The following is a 14,903-nucleotide window of genomic DNA, read 5'->3' as shown; positions in this document are numbered from 1 at the left end:
CATTTTTACTGCCAAAATGACAGCAGGAATTCGGACAGGCGGGCTACGGCGCATAGTAATGCATGCCGCAGCACACGACATAGATAGGATGAGCATATGGCTCTATGCCACATGCCATGGCACACTGACCATCCATTGTGGTGCACGGACCAAAATTTAATTCTATTTTATGTGCTAAATAGAATGCAATTAATATAGGAATGATGGTGGGTTATGTCCATTATATATTTAAGGAGTGTGTGATTTACTTCCGTTGTGATTTCTCTGATTTTATTGTGATTTAATTGATTTTTTAAAACAAGTTTTCGGTCGAAGCTTTTGAAAATGGAATTTGATTATTGTGAATGATGTGAGATAATGGTAATGTAATGTCCACTTTAACATTACCAAAATTTACCAAACAATCATAATTAGGAGTAAGGACTGCTCCTAAGCTCACATTATATATATAAGGGTTAAAATTAGTGATCCTTTAGAAATAATTTTGGAAAATTTGGGATCCCATAAAGACCTTTTAAATTGGTAGTTTGAGCTCAAACTTAATGATTTATAAAGGTATTAGAAGCGTAAAAAAGTTTTAGGAAGCAAAACACATCAAACAAAGCCAAAAATGTCATTTTTTAGTGTTTTGGTCCATGCACTGCTGCATGTGGCATAGAAAGCCAAGTTCAATCGCTGTACCATGCGCCGCGACACACATGCCCATGACAGCATTGCTGTCATGATAGCTTTTCTGGACAAACTTCGAATGCGCACCATTTTCGCATCCAATGTCTGATTGGAGTGATTCAAGTGCTCACATGAAGCTTATTCAATAAGCTAACTAATGGTATATTTCGTTACAATTTGAAACTGTATGAGAATTTTAGACACTCAAATACAAAAGTCAATTTTGAAAGAGATTTTTAAGCATCCAAGTACCCAAAACTCAAACTTATACCATTAACCCATTTTAAGACTTGAACCAAGTCCAATGGACCAAACTATACTTGAATGACATATCAAACATACAAAAATATACCAAACACAAAATTTGGCCACTCAATAGCCATTTTGCCCAATATGGTCAAAATACACAATTAACATTACAATGACTATTTGGCCTCTATTGCCACATAATATCCTACAAATACATTGTCACCACATAGATAAAACATTTCTTGTATTTGTATTAGTATTTTAGCCTGTCACCATAAAAATTCTCACATATTCACATCATATACAATATTGGACTAAAATACAAAACAACATAGTATGAAACAAGTGCAACCAATCAAAATGATATGCATTCCTAGTTGGCAACATATAATATCATTCATATAAGTTTATGTACACAACTCAAAATGAAATCAAGCTTTATAACGAGAATGTAGCAAGTATGCTAGCCCTCGCTCGATTCCCTCCTTGGCTCAGTCTCACTGGTAGAACCTGTAAAATGATAACTACGGGGTGAGATAAAAATCTCAGTAACTAAGATAATCTACATTATTAATTAACATGCCAAGTTAGAAAACAAGCATTAAAATAAGTGACATAATTACATCATATAAGTTTGGCTAGTAGACTATTTAACAGAACCAAACCATATGTATGGCTCCCAAGCTCACCATCCATGGTAGGACTACCTGGCCAAAATGTCCCACACCACAGTCTATAAATACTGCAAATTATCTAGTTACCTTAACCCTTTTGTTACTAAAAGGGTTACCTGTGATACTAAATTTTTTCTTGTGTGAAGGTAAGTCTTCCCACACCACAGTCTATAACAAGAAGTACTATATTTTAATTTTCAATTAACAAAAGCACTATTAACTGTCAATAACGTCCCAATTCTCCCACTTCTCACTCATATTCTCAACAAAGAGGCTTATTAAGATTAGAATTTGTTTACACCATCCTTTTAAGTCTCTTTCTAACTCTATCATAACATAAAACTTAATATCTCAACTTATCACACTTTAACACCTTATGATCAAGTTAAGGCTTGATCCAAAATTAATCAAACAAGAAAGTAGCTTCCTATTACCACATATCCAAGGTTAATAAACCTAAATTAAACCTTTAGAGTCAATAGAAACCTTCAAAACATTGACTTATGGTTTAATCCAATCAGACTAAATTCTTACTCTTCCAAATCCCATGGAAAATGAGATGAAAAGGTAGAGGAGAAGGGTAGAAAACTTACCCAAGAGTTTGAAGACTCAGATTATCTTTAGAATCCTTCCAAATTGATGCCCTAGTAGTGCCCAAAGTTGCCCCCTTCGTGCTTTAGGTTTTTTACCTCAAAATTTATCAATTTCTAATCATTTTCAAAATTTTAAATTGCCTGCTGTGCTGTGTACTACAGCATATGCCACGCAAGTCGTGGCTCACAACATAGCAATCAACAAGTGGATTTTTCTCCCCCCAATGCCTCCCGACTTGATCTGACTTTTATCCTATCTCAATTTAGAGCCAAATATGACCCAACAATCTAATTAGCCACCTAAAAACATAATTAAATAAATTAATCATATTTTAAACTAATTTATCTCTTAATTAATCAACTTTTGTAGATTTGAAATTTTAGGATATTACAAGTAACACCATAGTCTTCTCTCATATTAAGTGAATATATGAGAAGAGGTTACATTTTTTATCAGTTTCTTAGTTCTGAGACTTGATTGTTATTGATGCATTCTTTTAAAAATATGGCAACTTATCTTGTTCATTACACAACTTTTCCCCTGATGTTCTTTGTGTTTTGTATTTTCGTCTTTAGGAGGGAAGAAACTAGTACATTATGAGAGGCACTCATGCAAGAACTGCAGTATCTAACTGGTTTTAAAGGAGGAATGGGAGCCAAAAGTTCAACCGGTTCAGCCACAAAGGGATAGATGTGATGAGCTACTGGAAGAGCTCAGGGTTCTAGTAGTTGATATAAGACAAACTATTAAGGATCATGACACGATCCTAAAGGATAGAGAGCAAGAAGAGAGAGTGAAAGCTCAAAATATCCCAATGCAGGAAGCACATAGTAGACTTGGACTGTCTTGGAATTCGAGTAGCAGACCAGAGATTCCTAACACTGATCCATCTATTGATTGTGCTTGGAAGATATTTGTTCGGTTCAATCCACCGACAGTTGGCAGAAGTATGAGGGAATGTGAAGCAGAATCATAGATAGAATGAATGGAAACCATCTTTGAGGTGGTGATCTATACTTCAGAGTAGAAAGTTATCTTGGCTATAGTGCAGTTGGTTAGTGCTGCTAAGAGATAGTGGGAATCTATAAGACCAACTAGTGGTATTCGTTTGAGCTGGGATGAGTTCAAGAGAATATTTTTTAATCAACACTTTCAAGTCTCATTTAGAACTGAGAAGGAAGAGGAATCTCATGCTTTCAGGTAGGGAGACCTGGACGAGGAAGAATTTGTAAGAAGATTCAATGACTTATCAGCTTATTCCATGTATCTTCAACATAGTAATGACTCTAACTTTGAGCATTGAAAGGATGCCTCAATACAACATATGTGGCAAATCTCATTCGGGAAGATGTTGGGCTTGCTACAAGTGTGGTAAGTTAGGTCATATAGTGAGGTAATGCAAAGAGGGTAGAGTTAAGGGGACTAAGCAGAGATCGATAGTTCCTAGCTGAGTATTTATGGTTACACAAGAAGAGGCCTGGGCATTTCTAAATCTGATTAGAGGTATGATTTCTGTAAATGGTCATAAAGTAGAGGTGTTGTTTGATTTAGGTGCCACCCATTCTTTTGTGTCTAAGGAATGTGTGGATAGATTGGAATTGTCTTTACACAAATTTCTTGTGCTCATTAAAGTGACGACACCTTCTGGATCATCTAGTATTACAAGTCAAGCTTGTCAGAATGTGGAGATTTGATTTGAGGATAGAGTTTCCAAGATCGATATGATTTATATTCCTTTGAAAGGAATAAATGTGATAATTAGCATGAATTGGCTAGCAGTAAATAATGCTACGCTTGATTGTGCCAAAAGAGTGGTTTCCTTGCCAGTGTTGTGCGCAGCTGTGAAATCTTTAGAGAAACCTAAGTTTTTGTCAGTAATAAGTACTGAGAAGTTGATCCAGTAAGGTTGTGATGCCTATATGATATTCTTTACAGCCAACACAATGTATGATGGTGGAATCGAGAAGATTAGGGTAGTAAGTGAGTAGTTCCCAGAGGTATTTTCAAAAGATATGACTGGATTACCTCTAAAAAGGGAAGTTTAGTTCTTAATTGTTTTGGTTCCTAGAACTGAACCAATATCAAAGGCTCCTTATAGAATGTCACCATCTGAATTGACTGAGCTAAAGAAGCAAATTGAAGATTTGTTAGAGAAGGGATTCATCAGACTAAGTGTATCACATTGGGGATCACCAGTATTGTTTGTGAGAAAGAAGGATGGTAGTTTGTGACTGTGAATCAATTGCCGAAAACTGAGCAAAGTAACTGTGGAGAACAAGTATCCTCTACCAAGGATAGATGATCTTTTAGATCAATTAGTTAGTGCCTCAGTCTTTTTTAAGATTGATTTGAGGTCAGAGTATCATCAGTTGAAAGTTAGTGCAGTAGATGTACCCAAGACACCTTTCAAAACTAGGTATGGCCATTATGAATTTTTGATTATGCCTTTCGGTTTGACCAATGCGCTAGCAGTGTTCATGGACAATATAAACCAAATCTTTAGGTCGTACTTAGATCAGTTTGTAGTGGTCTTTATAGATAACATCCTAATCTATTATTAGAATGAGAAGCAACATGCAAGGCATTTGAGGATGATACTGTGGATTTTAAAAGACAGAAAGTTGTATGCTAAGCTTAATAAGTATGAGTTTTAGTTAAGAGAAGTGAGATTTTTGGAAACGTGGTATCAGCAAATGGAATTTTAGTGGATCCACATAAGATTAATGCAGTGCTGAAATGGGAACGTCTTAGTTCAGTCATAGAGATACGTAGTTTTCTGAGATTAGCTGGGTATTATTGACGATTTATTCAAGGATTTTCCCAGATAGCTTCTTCTTTGACTAAACTAACTTGAAAAGATCAGCCTTATATATGGGTTGATTGGTGTGAAGTGGCATTTCAAAAGCTGAAAGAGAAATTGACCACAGCACCAATATTGATTAACCCTAATCTAAGGTTACCTTACGAGGTATACACTAATGCATCTTTGAAAGGTCTTGGTTGTGTCTTGATGCAAGACAGTTGAGTGGTAGCCTATGCTTCACGATAAATTGAGACTATATGGAGAGGATTATCTTGTGCGTGATTTAGAGCTTGCAGTAGTGGTGTTTGCTCTAAAGATTTGGCGTCATTACCTGTTGATAGAACACATTTGTTACCCACTTTTATTTGTCAATTAGGACCATTTTATTAATGATTTATCACCTTCAAGTGCACACATTGCATTAGATTTGGAACTTTGCCTAAGTTTCTAATATCAGTGCACTAGGGGCATTTTGGTCCAAAAAATGAACTTTTGAGAAAATGTACAAGAAAAATTGACAAAGTGCATTTTATGTCCAGTTGATGAATGGTGAAATTATATTTTTAAAATTCATTTTAGTTTGGGAGTAATTAAATAAAAAAGTCAACACTTTCTTAAGTGTCTTAGTTTGTCCTAGTTTTTGGTTTGCCTTTGTGTGAAAATTTTTATATAATTTTGTGCAGCCTAAAACTTGGTTAATTTAATAAATTCTCCCTTCTAATTATGAATTTAATTCTGGACATGAATTAGATTTTATTATATCATATGCTATTTAATTGAATTATGTGATTTATGTGACATAGGTGGCATGTGACTTGTGCATCAATTGGGCAATTGAGGTCAACACTCCTTGAGGACAATGGCTGATGGTTTGCACGTGAATTATGATTATTTTGAGGGATTAGATCAGCTAAAATGATGTGGATGACACATGGGAAATTAGGCACACATTGGAATCATCTACAAACCAATAGGAAGTTGCCACCTTGCAAGTGTGACAAGGCTCCCATTTACATTTTAATTTCTTTTTCCTTATTTTAATTAAGCTTCAGCTGATGGGAGACACCAAGGAGCACGCCATTTTAAGTCTCAAATGGGATCCAACACATATCTCATTCATCTTCCACATTCTCTCTCTCTTGTTCATAGTGTTCTTCATTTTCTCTCTTTTGTTCTTCATTTTCCAGCACCCTAACCTCCATTTTCAGCCACCAAACCTCCACAAAACTCATACCATTCTTCTCCTCTCTTCATTTTCGTTCCATCCCTTCCATTTTCACAAGGATTGAAGCTCATTTCCATCATTCAAGAGCTATGGAGTTTGGCCTTCACAAGCAATCACTAGGGTTCTTGAAGATGAAGATTGGCTAAGTTTCTTTGTGGAATCCTAGAGAGATGAAGATGGAGGATGAGTCTTGAGCTTCAAATTGGCTAAGTTCTTTTGTTTCCTATCCTCTTCTCTTTTTACTAGATGGTTAGATTCCTTAATCTAGGGTTAATCATCTTAGCTTATAAATTCTAATTTGAATTTGATGTTGATGTAAAGAGAGAGGATTGTTTCATTTAATTTCTTCCTTGGACAGCCATGACTGAATTTTGCCACTCTTTGTTTGGCACATAATCTTGTGTTTTTCAATTAGTGAATTTCTTGTGTTAATATTGCATAATCTTGTGGTGTTAATGCTTGTGTTGTTGAGTAGCTTGACATAATCTTGTGGTTGCTCAATTTATGTGTTTGACCATGGCTGTTGAGAGAGGATTTTGAGTGAATCACTTGGCTAATGTCTTCACCAATTGGTTAATTGAACTAGGGACTTTAATCTAAGACCTAGGGAGGTTAGCTAATTAGGTTAATTGGCTTAGGATAATTTTCTTAAGTCATGACAGCTTTAGTCAAGAGGAAAGGGAAGCTAAACTTAGCCTAATCATGAGAAGATAATGAGTCCAAAATCAACTAATCTCTAGGGTTCCATTATTGTAAAAAGGGAAGTTCATTTCACTCACTTTCACTAGCATTTTAATTACTTGCATATTAGGTAATTAGTTTAGATAATTAGCTAGATAACTAAATTCCTACAAACTTTGGTTGATTTATTTCACTAGATAACTTTCAATTAGACTTAAAACCATTCCTTGGGAGATGACCTAGGGTTGGCCCTATATTGCATTAGGGTTAGCTTTAGTGTAATTTTGAGGATAAGCGACTAATTTCCTATCAAAATTTTGGCGCCGTTGCCGGGGAATGGTTTAAGTTTAATTCTAAGGTTGTTTAGTACTTAATTTACATTTTTAGTGTTCCTGAAAAATCTTTTGAAAAATTATAAAAATTTGTTTTTTGTGTCTTTTTAGTGTTTTTTGTGTGTTTTGAGTGTTTTTATTCTGTTTTGAAAAAGAAAAAAAAATTAATGCAATTTTCGTTGGTTTGGTGTAGAGCTGAAAATACTCTGTTTCTAGTGTCTCTGTCTGAAATTGAAAAATTAACTGGGAATGAGTCTGAGGGAATTTGAACTTGAAATTTATTTCATTGAAAGCTCTATATCCTAGCTTCACTTTAAAATTGGTTTGGTCAATTTTGGACGTGGGAAGTGTCCTGTGGAAATTTTACAATCTAACAAGGTCCAGGGAGCCATTACAGAGGATTTCCAAAACCCTGTTTCAATTTTGAGTTAGCATATCTTCCTCTTTGTGCGTTCAAATTGATTGATTCCAGTTTCATTTTTCTTATCGCTGTCTTATCTTTGTTTCTTGTGTTTAGGATTTTCTTCAATTTTTCCATTTTCCTATTTGAAAGTTTGTTAGAAGCTCTGAAGGTCTTCTGGACGAAATCCTGTTTCTCCAGACTTGAGGACCAACTTGTGAAAAATTCTGGGAACGATTGGGCAGGATTTTTAATCTAAAAGTTTTATATAATTTTCCTGTATATCTCTTGTGTTTCTCATAAAAGTTTCAGGGGAATTTATCATGTGGATTTGCTGATAGAAAATTCACAAGTTCACTGTCTCCAGAGAGCCTACTGTGCGAATTCCAGAATTGCCAAAGCTTCTTGATTGAGCATTTCTAACTCTCTTTCTACTTGTTTGGTGTTATTTTTTTTTCATTTTGTTGCTATTGAGTTTAATAAAAAAAAAAAAAAATTATTTCTCTTGCTTTTGTGTGTTTTGAATTGTTTCATGTTGATTTGCATTTTAGTTTAGCTTGTTCTTTGTTCTTAATTTTCTTGAGCTTGATTAGTGCATGACCCGAAGAAAACATACCTCTTTTGTTGAATTAGATCCAGAAATTGAAAGGACTATTTCTAGATTGAGAAGATCACAACCTATTCTTGATTCTCATTTGGTTTGTAATTCAACAATGGAAGGTATCTTAGGACATGAGCATGTGCATAATGAGGGCCATGGGAATGGGAATGAGAATTTGCATGATGATGGCCATGTTAATAATGAATTTGAAGGCTTGCATAACCCTAGAGAGGAGAGGAGCATTAGGCAATTAACTCAACCTAATTGGCATGATAATCCTTATGGCTTATATGTTCCTCCTACTAATGTTCAATTTGAAATTAAATCCTCCTTGATTAATGCATTGCCTAAATTTCATGGGTTACCAGGAGAGGATTGTCATAGGTTTTTGCATACTTTCCTATTGGTTTGTGATACTATGAAGCCTATGCATGTAAATGTTGATGATGTTCAAGCTAAGGCTTTTGTATTTTCTCTTGAAGGTTTAGCAAAGGAGTGGTATTTCAACTACCCTTCTTATGTGAAAGTGAGCACATGGGCCGAGCTAAGAAGACTCTTCTTAGATAAATTCTTTCCAAATTCCAAGGTCACCAATTTGAGAAAGCAAATCTATGGGGTCCAACAAGGAGAGGATGAGAGTCTCTATGAGTATTGGACTAGATTCCAAGGCCTTTTGGCTAAATGCCCACACCATCAAATTTCTAGTGAGAATTTAGTCCAATATTTCTATGAGGGCTTGATTCCAAGAGACAAAGTTAACATTGATGCCGCTAGTGGTGGATGCTTGATTGACCTCACTTCCTTAAAGGCTTGGGAACTAATTGACAAGATGGCTTCAAGTGGTGCTCAATACTCTACAAGGGAAAAGAGAAATGTGAATATGGTAGGTTCCTCAGTTCTTAATGATTCATATGTGGACTTGCTAGCTGCCAAGATTGGGAGAATGTTGGCTCCACAAATATCTCAAGTGAGCAATGTAAGTACTTCTCAAGCACTTGTCCCTTATTCTTGTACTTTTTGTGACTCACCTATGCATGTAGAAAGCAATTGTCCTATTAAGTTTGAACAAGTAAATGCTATCTACAATGGAAAACAATCCTATGGTGGGAGGCAAGGGCAAGGAGCTTATTCTAATACTTACAACCCTTCATGGAGAGACCATCCTAATTTCTCCTATTCAAATCCAAATGTGGCTTTACAAGACAATCAACAAAGAGGATCCTATCAAAACACCTTTGGCCGTGACCCTCCACCTCATTTGTCTCAAGGTAGCTCTTCTCAAAGCTACAATCCAAGTGGTAATTCTCTTACACCTTCTTCTAATTCTTATAGTGATAGGAGGCTTGTTCCAATTGAGAGTTCTTCTAATTCGAACTCTTCTAATGATGTGAATGTGTTACGTAAGCAGTTGATTGAAATGAACTCTTTGTATAAAAACATGTATGATGGCTTAGGGAACAAGGTAGAGAGTATGGGTAACAAGTGTGAGAACATGAACTCTAAAATTGATGCCCTTACTTCTCAAATGAATATGCTTGCTAACCAATTAAGTGCAGCCAATGCTCAAGCCTCTACATTACCATCCAACACCGTTGCTAATCCTAAAGCTAATCTTAATGCTATCACATTGAGGAGTGGCAAGGAGTTGGGAGAAAGAGTACAAGAAGACAAAAGACAAGGGAAGGCCGAGAAGCCCTCTTTAAATTCTTCAATTGATGTTAATGTTTCTAGTTCTTCTTTTGCTCCTAATGATGCATCTTTTTGTAGAGATGATGAGGATGAAAACATTGAGGAGATCATATGTGAGCAACCACCATCTAAGGTGGAAAAGGGGACTATGGCCGAGTTGTTTAGTAAGGAAAAAGAGGGAGAGGCCGAGCAAAGTGAAACAAGAAAGGAGAGTTCAAGGAAGGAAGAAGGAAAGCAAAGTCAAGAGATTATGAAGAAGCTTCCTTTTCCACAAGCACAAGTGGTCCCTAAGCAAGTAAAGGGACAATTTGATCAAGAGGTATATGATTTCTTCCACAAGATTCATGTTAATGTACCCTTGATGGATGTAGTTAAGAACTTTCCTAAGTATGCCAAATTTTTGAAAGATTGTTGTACAAATAAAAGAAAATTTAGGCCTAATGCAAGGGTACAATTACCCTCATCTGTGAGTGCTATCATGAAGCCTCAACTCCCTATAAAATGTGAGGACCCCGGTTCCTTCACAATTCCATGCAAGATTGGCAACACACATTTTTCTCATGCATTGATAGACTTAGGTGCAGCCATTAATGTTATGCCTCTTTCAATTTATCATGCCTTGAGTCTTGATTGCATGCATAAGACACCTATGATATGCCAATTAGCGGATAGAAGTGTTAGAAGACCACATGGAGTAGTAGAAGACTTGTTGGTTTGTGTTAAAGGTCTATTATTTCCTGTGGATTTCTATGTGCTTGATATGTCAAAAGAAGGGAGTGGGGATGATATTTTGATTTTAGGAAGGCCATTTATGAGGACTGCCCGTACATTGATTGACATGGAAAAAGGTAGTTTGATTTTGAAATGTGGAGAGGATCATGTTATTTTTAATATATATGAAGCAATGAAACATCCTTTTGAGGATTATTCTTTGTTAGGTGTAAGTTCCATTGAGTTATTGCTTCATGATGCTTGTGAGTCTCACATGCTTGATTCTTTCTCACATGTTGATGATGATTTGTCTCTTGTTACTACTACATGTATTGATGGATGTAGTTGTCCTATTTGTTTAGAGATTGATGCATGCTTGAATGATGCAACTACTTCTTCTCATGATTTGTTTAAAATATCTCCTATGCTTGATCTTGAAATGCTTGAGAAGGGTATATCTTCTTGTGTTGTAGGTACTAAAGCCATTAAGGCCGAATCTATGAGTTTTTCTCCACTCGAGCTTGATGTTCTTAGGATTCCCAAGCTATTGGAGGAAAATTCTACACTTTCACATGTCGAGGCCGTGGCTCAAGTCCAAGCACTTGAGGACAAGTTGCAAGAAAAGGGGGAGGCTGTAAAGAAAGAAGAGGAGAAATCAAAAACAAGTGACAAGCCTAAAAGACAAGATAGTACCATGGAATATTCCACCAAATTAGACTTGAAGAAGCTCATTCCCTCTTGTGTAGAGCCACCTACCTTGGAGTTGAAGCCTTTACCATCCAATCTCAAGTATGCATATCTCATTGAGAATGAGAAGCTTCCGGTAATAATTTCTAACTCTTTATCTCTTGAGGAAGAAAATGCATTACTTGATGTGTTGAGAAAGAACATACATGCTATTGGTTGGACTTTGGCTGACATTCCTGGTATTGACCCTATTGTGTGCACACATAAAATTTTTCTTGAGGACAATGCTAAGCCCATTAGGCAACCACAAAGGAGACTTAACCCATTGATTTTAGATGTGGTAAAGAAAGAGGTTGTTAAGCTACTTAGTGCTGGGATCATCTATCCTATAGCTGACAGTGAGTGGGTGTCTCCAACCCAAGTTGTACCTAAGAAAGGGGGGATTACTGTGGTAAAAAATGAGAAAGGAGAGCTTGTTCCAACTAGAGTTCAAAATGCTTGGAGAGTGTGCATAGACTATAGGAAGCTCAATAATGTGACTAGGAAGGACCATTTTCCTTTGCCTTTTATTGATCAAATGCTTGAGAGATTGGCTTCCAAGTCCCATTATTGCTTCCTAGATGGGTTTAGTGGGTATTTTCAGATTCCTATAGCTCCTAGTGACCAAGATAAGACTACCTTTACATGCCCCTTTGGTACATTTGCCTATAGGAGGATGCCTTTTGGTCTTTGCAATGCACCTGGTACTTTTCAAAGATGCATGATGTCCATATTTTGTGATTTTATTGAACATTGCATGGAAGTCTTTATGGATGATTTTACTGTGTATGGTGAGTCCTTTGATTCATGCTTGCATTCTTTAGATAAAGTGCTTGGTAGGTGCATTGAAAAGAAGCTTGTGCTTAACTTTGAAAAATGCCATTTCATGGTAGATAAAGGAATTGTTTTAGGCCATTTGATTTCTTCCAATGGCATAGAGGTGGATAAGGCCAAAGTAGATGTGATTGCTTCTTTGCCATATCCTGTTTGTTTGAAAGATTTGAGATCATTTTTGGGACATGCAGGCTTTTATAGGAGATTTATAAAGGGGTTTAGTGAAATTGCTTTGCCTATGTCTAAACTCTTACAAAAAGATGTTGATTTTGTTTTTGATGATGCTTGCAAAAGGAGTTTTGACACTTTGAAAAGCATGCTCATTTCCCCTCCCATTCTTAAAGCCCCAAATTGGTCTTTACCTTTTGAGTTGTCATGTGATGCTTCTAATTTTGCTGTGGGAGCTATGCTTGGTCAAAGAGAGGGCAAGTTATCATATGTGATTGCTTATGCATCTAGGACCCTAGATTCAGCTCAGGTTAATTACACCACAACTGAGAAAGAGTTGTTTGCTATTGTTTTTGCACTTGATAAATTTAGATCATATCTTCTTAACTCTAAAGTTGTTGTGTACACTGACCATGCTGCTGTGAGGTACTTGTTTAAGAAGACAGATTCTAAGCCTCGCTTGATTCGATGGGTGATCTTAATGCAAGAATTTGATGTGGAGATAAGGGATAGGAGTGGTTCTACCAATCAAGTAGCGGATCATTTGTCTAGACTACCTCATTTAAAAGCTACTATGGTAAACTCTAACCCTACTATTCCTTGTGATTCATTTCCTGATGAGGCATTGTGTGCCATTTCATCTAAGCCTCCATGGTATGCCTCTTTTGCTAACTATATTGAGTGTAGAGTCTTGCCTCCTTGTGCTTCACGTTTTGCCATTGAAAAATTGAAAAGAGAGTCTAGATTTTACATTTGGGAACCACCTTTGATGTGGAAGATTTGTAGTGATAAAGTGATTAGGAGGTGTGTTGATGATGTTGATGTGCCTTCTGTTCTTGAATTTTGTCACTCTCATGCATGTGGTGGTCATTTTAGCTCAAATAAGACAGCTAGGAAGGTTTTAGATTGTGGATTGTATTGGCCTAGCTTGTTTAAAGACTCTTATGAATTTTGTAAAGCATGCTTGAAATGTCAAAAGGTTAGTAGTTGGGGTAAGAGACATGAAATGCCTCAACAACCCATTTTATTTTGTGAGATTTTTGATGTTTGGGGCATTGACTTCATGGGTCCCTTTCCACCATCCTTTAGTTTTGAGTACATATTACTTGGTGTTGATTATGTTTCAAAGTGGATTGAAGCCATTCCTACTAGAACTTGTGATGCTAAGATTGTTTTGAAGTTTCTCAAATCTAATATTTTTTGTAGGTATGGAGTTCCTAAGGCCTTGGTAAGTGACCAAGGATCCCACTTTTGCAATAAGATGATGAAGGCTCTCTTGGCTAAATATGGAGTGCATCACAAAATCTCTACACCATATCATCCCCAAACTAATGGCCAAGCCGAAGTATCAAATAGAGAAGTCAAGAAAATCCTAACCAAGGTGGTGAACACAAATAGGAAGGATTGGTCTTTACACTTGGAGGATGCTTTGTGGGCTTATCGGACCGCTTATAAGACTCCTATTGGCATGTCTCCTTTTCGATTGGTGTATGGAAAGGCTTGCCACCTCCCTGTGGAGATAGAGCATAGGGCCTATTGGGCCATCAAGAAACTAAACTTGGATTTCCATCTTTCGGCTAAGGAGAGATTTCTTCAAATGCAAGAACTTGAGGAGCTTAGGTTGGATGCCTATGAGTCTTCTAGAATCTATAAGGAGAAAACAAGGATCCTTCATGACAAGCTAATCTTGAGGAAAAAGTTCCAAGAAGGAGATCAAGTCCTCTTGTTCCAAACAAGGTTTATTCATAAGCATGCCAAGTTGAAGTCTAAGTGGAGGGACCATATCTAGTGACCAAGGTGTTTCCCTATGGGGTTTTGCAACTCTTGAATAAAGCCACGGGTTCCACTATGCAAATCAATGGTCACCTATGCAAGCTCTACAAAGATGCCAAATCACTTCAAAAGGAGGAGGACTTCTCTCAACATGTTTTTGAACCACCATGATAAGGTTGTATCTCTCTAACCTTGAGCTTTTACCTTCCTTTAATTGATATATTTAATGATAGGTATAGTTCAAGTGTGGGGGAGATGAACCTAGTAGGAAAATTAGAGTTTATTTGCTTTATTTGACTTCTTTGTTTTGTGTTTTAGTTTGAAAAAAAAAATCTGCACCACACTTTTGTTATGCATTCATTATTGATCTCACTTTATTTTATCACTAGTCTATACATACATTGAGGACAATGCATGATTTAAGTGTGGGGGAGAGAAATAAACATTTTGTTTTGTTTGTTTGGTTTTGCAAAAAAAAAAATTAAAAAAAAATTTTTTTTCTTTGTTTTGTTTTGTTTGAGGTTACTTAATTACCTAGCTCTTGAATGGATATTTTGATTCTTGAGATGTGGTAATTTTAGGATTGAATAGGTGTGAAGTGAACATTCTTTTACCTTGAATTAATGGATTAGAGTGGCATATTACCCATTCATGGAAGAGGCTAAACACTCATGTGTGATTAATTCCTTAGTGATGTTACCCTCTAGAATTTGTTTCACTTCTTAATTAAGACCATATATCTTGCACTTGTTTGATAGGAGATGAGAGATGGCA

General features: G+C 36.3%; 1 protein-coding gene and 1 non-coding gene across 2 annotated transcripts; one reads left to right on the top strand and one right to left on the bottom strand.

Moving 5' to 3' along the window:
• Window positions 1–8,820: 8,820 nt before the first annotated feature.
• Window positions 8,821–8,927, bottom strand: LOC129321135 (small nucleolar RNA R71). The gene has a single exon (XR_008595924.1). It is a non-coding gene; the product is annotated as a small nucleolar RNA R71 (small nucleolar RNA).
• A 2,009-nt stretch (window positions 8,928–10,936) lies between these two features.
• On the top strand, window positions 10,937–13,954 carry LOC129319453 (uncharacterized). The gene is made up of 2 exons (XM_054964523.1): window positions 10,937–11,451; window positions 13,563–13,954. The coding sequence occupies exons 1-2, from the start codon at window positions 11,053–11,055 to the stop codon at window positions 13,575–13,577; spliced, it is 414 nt and encodes a 137-aa protein (XP_054820498.1). The 5' UTR covers window positions 10,937–11,052; the 3' UTR covers window positions 13,578–13,954.
• Window positions 13,955–14,903: the final 949 nt, after the last annotated feature.

The sequence above is a fragment of the Prosopis cineraria genome, unplaced genomic scaffold, assembly GCF_029017545.1.
Source record: "Prosopis cineraria cultivar Desert tree isolate PC_DT_omini unplaced genomic scaffold, ASM2901754v1 PC9, whole genome shotgun sequence".
NCBI lineage: Eukaryota > Viridiplantae > Streptophyta > Magnoliopsida > Fabales > Fabaceae > Prosopis > Prosopis cineraria.
This window is presented reverse-complemented; position numbering and strand designations above follow the sequence as displayed.

Excerpts from the sequence above, each read along its gene's own strand:
- LOC129319453 (XM_054964523.1), top strand. The coding sequence starts at position 11,053 with ATGCTTGATCTTGAAATGCTTGAGAAGGGTATATCTTCTTGTGTTGTA.